Source organism: Lonchura striata, chromosome 6, assembly GCF_046129695.1.
Source record: "Lonchura striata isolate bLonStr1 chromosome 6, bLonStr1.mat, whole genome shotgun sequence".
NCBI lineage: Eukaryota > Metazoa > Chordata > Aves > Passeriformes > Estrildidae > Lonchura > Lonchura striata.
In genome coordinates, this window is record NC_134608.1 from 10,224,816 (window position 1) to 10,233,056 (window position 8,241).

Here is an 8,241-nt window from a genome sequence, read left to right on the forward strand (position 1 = left end):
TCAGGGGCAGCACACACCAACTGCAGCAGTACCAGCTCCTGCTGCATTAATCCTGGATTTGGAGCTGTTGAAAACCACAGGAAAGGAAAAACCCAAGACAAAACCCAACTCATGTATGATTACAATTGAAGTTTGTTTAAAACACTCCAAGCATCCAAAGATCAGAATACAGACACAGCTGTCCTGCTTTAAGAAGCTGGCAGCTGCACACTGTTGATTACCCAACACGTGCTTCTTGCCCAGGTTTCAAATCTCCACTGTTGGAACAGCTTCTAGGGTGGTTAAGGTGGGATTTTGTTTCATTCAAGAGATTGTCATTGTGTGATCAGCTTCACAAATTTCGCTGAGCTGTGTAAATACTTACTTGGAAAAGCAATAAGGGGGTTGAATCACAAATGAAGATTGACCAAAACCAAATCCTTTATTTCCACAACTGTATAAATGTGCTCCAAGTATGTGTCCAACACAAGTTAGAAAAACAAAATAGAACATGCCAGTTGCAAACTCGATCAGTTCACCGACGTGCTGACTCCTTGGTATTAGGCTTAGTTACACAAGACCAGTCACAGTAAAAAGATACATTTTTTAGAGTACAAAGTAGCAGGATGTTAAGCCATTTCAGCTTGTGCACATACAAGTCACACTTCTGGCAGAAAATGCAGAGAAGTTTGCATTACTATGCTGGAAGCTATGTTGCATCACTTTAAATGGCATCAATATCGATATCATCATCTTTATTGTTTGCAGGCTTCACAGTTTCAACTTTAGGTACACTGGCAGTTGTGGAGTACACCACCTGTGGAGACAAGACACTTCCTTTAACTACAGCACCTACTGCCACTAAGCACTGGAGTAATTCCAACACCCAACCACCCTCCTGCCCATGGCCATTCATGAATCCCTGCTTTGTAGGGCAGAACTGTGCGTGTACATCTGGGGGAAGCAGCATCTCCTACTCAGGAGGAGAATAATACAATGCTGGGAGGAGACCAACCAACCAATCCCTGTGTAAAAACACTCCCAGCCACAGCCAGCTGGAGTGTAACCAACAGATTACACCCAGGGCTGAACTGTGAGGAAAATGGTCAGTTATTCTTCCATCAGCTTATCTAACAAACTCATCTACAACATGAGACACGATGCTTGATACCCCCTGTCAACCTTGCACTACGTGAACTGCTACTGCCACTGTAGAATGGCACGGTCTTGGACTACCCAGGTGCAACTGCATTACACTGATATCATGTAGATATCGTTGACACCAATTAGCAGCACTTAAAAGGCACTGTAAACTGAGTGTTCCTCCTGTTCCCAACATGCACACTAATACCCCAAGTAATCAATTTCAGAGTGCACCAGGACAAGGTTACAAGACTTCAGCATGCAGGAACAGAGCAGCCTTGGAGCTGCTGACAGTAAGCAAGCCTTTCCTACCTCTATGTTTTCATCTTCATCCTCTTCTTCATTACCGGAAGATTCTTCTTCAGCTTCCTTTAGCCATTTAATAAATGGTTCTGCTTTGACACGGATTTCTTTGGCAAGGTCCTTTGAAACGTATTTCTTTGAGGCCTGAAAGACAGATACTTTGAGTGAACAGTGAAGGAGCTTACACCAGATTGTACCCAAATACTGCCTGAACTGGAACTCTGATCTCACCCACTGCCTTCCACAGCCCATTTTTGTGAAGGAGGCCTCTTGGTCCACAAGTTACACCAGGAATGGAGAAGCCAGATGCACTAAGCTACCTTCAGGTATTTAATTGCTACAGTACATTACAAACTGTCCTTTACCTTTTCTGCCCAGCCAAGGATGACTTCTTCTTCCAGAAGATCTGCGTCATACATTTCCTTCAAAATATGTGGTATTTTTGAAATAAGCTGAGACTGATGCATAGCTACCACACACTCAAAGCCATGGAGAAGGTACCTCTGAGCTTTCTTGTTGTTGTGGCAGAACTAGAATTGTGATAGAAGCAGAAGTGATTGAATGAGCTTTTTTACCCTCTCTCCACACTGAACAGAGCAGAAGCAGTTCTATGAGATTGCAAAGTTTACAGTAATTCATATTATCCCTTCCCAGCAGCTCCCCCTAGCCAAGAAGTTTAAAAATAAAACACTACAAAAAGTCCTTCCCCATAGTACCAAGCAACTGCTACAAAAACCTGCCAACAGTTGTCACAGTGAGTGCAGAAGAGATGGCTTACACGAAGGAAGTGACGTCTGTATTTTCTGATTTGTTCACGAATCTTTTCATCAAAAAGGACTTCAGTGAGAACAAGTGGGCCCATAGCCTTTACATCCAGTCTCTCTGCTTCTGCTACAATGTCTTTGTCAGAAGTATCAATGACACCTTCTTCCTTCTTTTTCTAGAGGGAAACAGGTATAGAAACATTTTAATGCCACTTGAGGTCTGCATTCATGCTCTTCGCAGTCATCCCTTCCCACTGCTGGTAGAGACAGCACTCTGCAGGAGCTCGAGCAAGTTGCTTTTGGTTTCCTCACAAACATGTTGTACAATTACAGCCGAGCGATTACATCAAGCCAACAACCAGAGAGTAGTTACCTTTACAAAATCAAACAGTAAGTTGACTCTCTCCTCTATAGTTCTTTCCAGGTCTTCACTAAGTGTGAGGTTTTTCGCATGGTCACTGATTTCATCCATTCTACGCCTCTGGGCTTCTTCTGTTGTGTCCTCACCCCAGTCATCATCATCCTCCTCCTCCTACAATACAAAACCAAAACAAGAGTGCCACAAAATATTACTGCAAGCTTAGTATGACATGAGGATAGAAATAATACAGACTTGACAGCCTTAAGAAATGTTTGGAATAAAATTTCCAAGTCAACGATCACGGTGAAAGTGCAAATATAGGAAGTAATGGTAGCTAAACCTAATTCTATAGCCATATGCAGGGCTACCTGAACTGCAGTTCAACCATTCTACCTAGTACACAGGTGCCTGAAAAGGAGTGATAAAGGATAGGCAGCTTTGACTTAGTAAGGAGCATAAATTCTGGTACTGATGAGCTGATAAAGATGCTATAGAGTAAAATCAGGGACCCTTCTATTCCGGCACTAAGTTTTGGATAAAGTAAGACTTTTAGGTGCAATGTTGACCAGCAAGGAATGCCAGTGACTTCAGAGATTTAAATCTGAGCAACATAACACACACCCTCATCTCCCCACTTTCCCTTCTACTTACCACAACCTGTGGAGGAGTAATCTCCTCTGGTGGTGGGGGTGGAAGTGTCTCATTGCTGGACACAGAACCATTCTCTTTGTCCTTGCCTTTTCTGTTCTTCTTCTCCTTTTCTTTCTTTCCTGTACCAGTGTCACCACTTTCTGCAAGTGAATTTTAATGTTTTGTTCTATGAACTAGAGCAAACTAGAAAGTCCCTGCACCTTTGCCAAATCCCCAAGTGGGTTTGGATGCTGTCATTAGCTGCAAGTTATGGGTAGTACCCATCCCCAAACACACTCAGGGAAGATGTACATTTGGTGGGGAAACCCCCAGCTGCAGCCAGTCTTGCTTGTCACCAAGACTGTCCAAGTCTATATAACAGGTAACCTCACAAAGCAGAGACCCCTGGAATAGGTTAGACTTTTCTATTCTAGCAAGCTTAAATTGCAGCAGGCAACTAGATGCTTACTACAGAGTGTTGCTTGCACAGATTACAGTTTGCATTTACTACAGTTTTTTACTTCCTGCTCTCACATTTCATGCTGACCTAAAGCTAACTACCTTCCTTTCTTGTAAGTTTTGTCCTGCACAGGCAAATCCAGCTTTTAACCAATTGCTACACTTGAGAAGAACACATTGTAAGGAAAAAAAACATTACCAGTATGGCTCCTTCAATCTTGATCCCCAAAAACACTCTAGGAGTATGCTGGTGCCTTTTTACATTTCAATTAAATGTGAGCTATTTATTTTTCTACTTCCATAACACCACTAATACAGTTCTCTTTATCCCCAGAGGTAAGGAAAGGCACTTACCAGGTGGGTTTTTGAGAATGAACGTGCAGAGTTTATGGTTTGTGTCAAGCATGCCTCGATAGCCACAGGCTTTGCAAGAGTTACCTATAGTTTGTTTCTTAGGATTGACATGCTGTAAAGAGAACAACCTCCAGTTAATTTACTACTTACAGAACAACTGCATTAAAGCCTGATGTCTACATTTTAAGCCAGAGGTTCAAATACTTTAGTATCACCCTCTAAAGACAAAGTTTAGAAGTAATAATTTATCCCAGAAGTTATGAACTGTTAGAGATGCAAAACCTTCCCAAAAGGTGCAAAAATGTGTACTTTAATTTCTGTTCATAGATACTGAAGTCTCTTAACTTTGCACCGCTTTCATAAACACCTAACACAGTGTTTCCATGGTGTCATTGTTAATGCAGACAGAGCACTCACCAGATCAGTTTCAGGATTCTCACACTCAGGACAGAGAACAAATTTTTTAATGAATCCATCCAACATGTCTTGCAGCTTATTCGCCTCATGAGATCCATTGACAATGTAACGGTCATTCTTAACATCAAACTGGGTCTGTGCTCCCAGCTCACAACCAAAAAATTTGGTAGGATCTGTAAAGGAAGAATTACAGCCATTACCACATTCATATCTTTGTTCTGATTCTTAAAGAGCAAGTAGAGGCTACTGTTTCTGTCCATTCTTTAATCCTGAGATAATCATGTTTTTTTCCTACAAATCTTTAAGGAACAGTATTAATGCTTTACTAGCCAATTCACACTACCACTTCAAACAGAAAAGCATTACAAAATGCTGTGTCATTCCACAATACTTACACGTTGGAGGCCGATTAAGCGCCTTTGCAACGTCAACCATGTTGACTATAACCGTCTTTATTCCATTTCCTTTGCCCTCCACCTACAGAAAAAAAATAATATTTTAAGGTCAAATGTTTGCAACAGCCAAACCCAGTGTGCATTTCCATTTAACTACACCAAAATTCCGCTTTGAAGTGCAACTCCTTCCAAGACTAACATGCACTTAGTGTGGACCGGAGGAGGGCACATCCTCCCTGCTCTGAGTGACCAAGCATTATCCTGGCCTCTCTTTCCCACCCTGGGAAAACCAGTTATGGGAGAACACTCCCTGCTTTGCTTCCAGCTGCTGCTTAGGAAGTTACCTTGGCAATCAGACGGGGCATTTTGTAGCGATAGAACTGATCTGAAACACTGCGGTTGACGTTGACAGACATTTTGCCTTATTAGTAGCTTTATCAATAAGATGAAGAGATCTTTGATTGCAGTTTTTTGGTATCTTCTGTCTGGAGAAGACGGGATGACATAAACGACTGCAAGAGTTCTCGGTCTCTGACATGAAAAAATTTTCGCCACTGAGGCTGTAAGGTTCTTGCTTGTATGCTATGTTTCCCCAATACAGGTACCAGTGGCTGCGCAACAGCTCTGCAAGTGTTAACAACACACAAAAAAATTAAGTTTAGATTCATGTACATCAATCCACTCTTGCCACAAAGCTATATAATGCATGATATTTAAGGTGAATAAAGGGAAAAGTACATTTCTTATGCTATGGCTTTCTTCAACCTATGGAACTGAAATCCATCCTTGGCTTGTACTGCTAAGGAACTTTTCTTTAACTGCACCACCAAGCTTTCCACCCTCTCTTACTGCCCTAAAACCACTGAACAGCTTACAACTACTTTTTTATACAATTAATTCCAGCAGGAGTTCTGGGATGACTAAGGAAGGGCACACGCCTCGATTATGCAGACCAGTGACTTGCGCCATAAGGGTCACGTGGTACAGTTTCAGGCTGAAGGGCACAGGAAATCAGGAGAAATATTTGGAAATCCATTTCAAATTCCACATCATGAACCTATCACAAACTGAAGTCTGCCAAAATGTTGCAAAATATAAGTAAGATGAAGCAGCAGCAATCTGTAGCCCAACAGTTTCTACATGGCTTACCAGTTTTTGAATCGGAGTGGAAAAGAGTTGAAAATTACGTAATTCTCTCTCTCACTTATGGATTCTCATAGCAGCTTCTGTTGAGTTCTGACTTAACAATAAGCCTGATAAAATCTGACAGAAGTTGCTTCACTGTAGAAAGCCTAGCAATGCAGAGGTACAGAGCAGTGCAGCAGCTTTTCCAGTTGATTTTTTCTTGGGGGAAAGGGAGGGGGGGAGGAAGGGGAAGGAGGATGAATCCTATTATTAACGTTGCCTTGAGCAGTATTTACATATTTAAATTAACACGTGCTTCTATAATCAGATCTAATGGTACTTAAGCCACAATTGGTTGAGTACACAGGCAACCCTGATTACAGAGCATGGCTATTCTGACACGTCATCACGTTGTTATCGTTAATGACAGAAGCGTTGACACATTAAAAAAGCTTTCTTAGTATTTATGTGGAAGAGCGTGCCTATGGTGCAACATGATCCGAGTCCTCTGGTCACGTTTACAACTTCTTTACACAATAAGAACATAGATCTCTATGTGCCTTGTCTTCTACATTAGCCCTGATACAATTTTACCCTTCCTCAGCAAAAACCACACCGCTAGGACTCCGTTTACAACACACTATTTCCTTCCCCAGGATGTCTAAAAAGAGCCGCGGTGTAACCTGACCACGTGTCTTTAGAAATGCCGAGGAAGCAGCTCTCTCGGTGGCCGAGCTCCCAGAAGGAGCGTACCGTTTTCCCCCCCTTCCAGAGCGCAGCACTGATCCGCTGCAGGCTGCAGCTCCCTCTCCTGGTGCCCACACCACCTCATCCCAAGCACCACCCCCCCTCGCCGCGCACGGAGGACAGAGCGGGAAGGCACACCGGCTCCCTGCCGCACAGCGCCGCGCCCCCGCCCCGCCGCCGGTGACTCATAAATGCAGCAATTAAACGCTGACTCAGCGCCGGGAGCCGCCGCCGGCCGCGCATGCGCCCCGCACGGCACGGGGGAGCCCCCGCCGCCCCCCGGGAGCGGGGCCGAGCGCCCCCCCCCGCGCCCGGTGGGAACTGCGCCACTGCCCCCCCCGGGCACAGCGCGGGAGGCGCGGCCCCGCCGCCGCCATCTTGTCTCGTCGCATGGCGGCGGCGAAACGAATATAAATTAAAAAAAAAAAAAAAAATCCTCGCCCTCGCCCCCGCCCCAACAGCAAACAATAACCCCACAGATGAAGGTTTACTGCTTTCAGAGTTGAGTTTTGTTGTGCGGTTTTATGTTGTTTGCTCCCCCGCCCCGCGTTGCTTCTCCTCCCCCTCCCGTCAAAGTCCCGGACGCTTCGTTACACAAAACCTCTGCGAATCTCCACCGTTCACCGGCAGCCTGAGGCCCCAGCCCGGCCCCAACCACCCGCCGGCCCCCGCTCCCCTTACCCCGCTGCCCTCACCCGCACTAGCCCACTATTAGCACTCACCGTTTTCGTCCAATAAAGACATAAACCCAACGCTGCTCGCCCCGGGCTGCGACGAAGCCGATTGTGAGAGGAGAACAGGGCCGAGGGGGCGCTTATATCCAGACGGAGAGGGAGGCGGAGGCGGACGCCGCAGCCTCCGGGTCCCGGCGTCCTGGGGCGGGCGGTATCACCAGGGAGAGCGGCGCCGGGCAATCTGCGGGCAAGATACAATCAGGAGCATCGTTAGCGGCGGCACCTGCGAGGGAGAGGGAAGAGGAGGGGGGAGAAGAGGGAAGGGGGGAGGGAGAGGCGGCGAGAGGCGCGCAGCTGAGGCAGCAGGGGCCGGCGAACGGGACCCGGCAATGGCTGCCCCGTACTCACCTCTAGAATGTTCTCGCTCCGACTGAACAACGCCAGAGCTGGGATCAATCAGCCAGCGCTGCGCCCCGCCCCCCACCGTCGCCATTGGCTCACCGCTCCCCTCGCTGTGAAGCTATTGGCTAAAACCTCGCCGCTCCCCTCGCCTATTGGTGAACGCCGCTATCAATCAAGGCTTTGCCTCCCTCCCCCGTGTCCTCCCCCTCGCCAGTGCCCCAAAGGACATCGCGTCTACAGCGACCGAGTCTCGCGAGAGAGCGCGGGGCGGGGGGGGCCGAGGCCGGGCCGGTGCGGCGGGGCCGGGGCTGAGGGGGCTGAGGGGGCTGAGGGCGCTCCCCGGGGCTGAGGGGCTGAGGGGGCTGAGGGCGCTCCCCGGGGCTGAGGGCGCTCCCCGGGGCTGAGGGCGCTCCCAGCTTCCCCCGGCCCCTCCGTCCTGCCAGGTGTGCCCAAACTCTGCCCGTGGGTGGGGGGCGAGCTACTCCCTG

General features: G+C 47.1%; 1 protein-coding gene and 1 non-coding gene across 3 annotated transcripts; both read right to left on the reverse strand.

Moving 5' to 3' along the window:
• Positions 1-396: 396 nt before the first annotated feature.
• On the reverse strand, positions 397-7,834 carry EIF5 (eukaryotic translation initiation factor 5). Of its 2 annotated transcripts, XM_021528869.3 has the most exons (12): positions 7,760-7,834; positions 7,400-7,592; positions 5,150-5,429; positions 4,806-4,887; positions 4,411-4,583; positions 3,994-4,105; positions 3,202-3,341; positions 2,563-2,721; positions 2,204-2,365; positions 1,791-1,955; positions 1,435-1,569; positions 397-796 (listed from the first exon to the last, which is right to left on the reverse strand). In XM_021528869.3, exons 3-12 carry the CDS (start codon positions 5,219-5,221, stop codon positions 704-706), a joined length of 1,293 nt encoding a protein of 430 aa, XP_021384544.1. In that variant the 5' UTR covers positions 5,222-5,429; positions 7,400-7,592; positions 7,760-7,834; the 3' UTR covers positions 397-703. The 2 variants fall into 2 exon arrangements, with proteins under 2 accessions (XP_021384544.1, XP_031360769.1); XM_031504909.2 differs by lacking the exons at positions 7,400-7,592; positions 7,760-7,834 and adding an exon at positions 5,955-6,144.
• LOC116183780 (small nucleolar RNA SNORA28) lies at positions 3,541-3,664 on the reverse strand. Its single transcript, XR_004148473.1, has one exon. It is a non-coding gene; the product is annotated as a small nucleolar RNA SNORA28 (small nucleolar RNA).
• Positions 7,835-8,241: the final 407 nt, after the last annotated feature.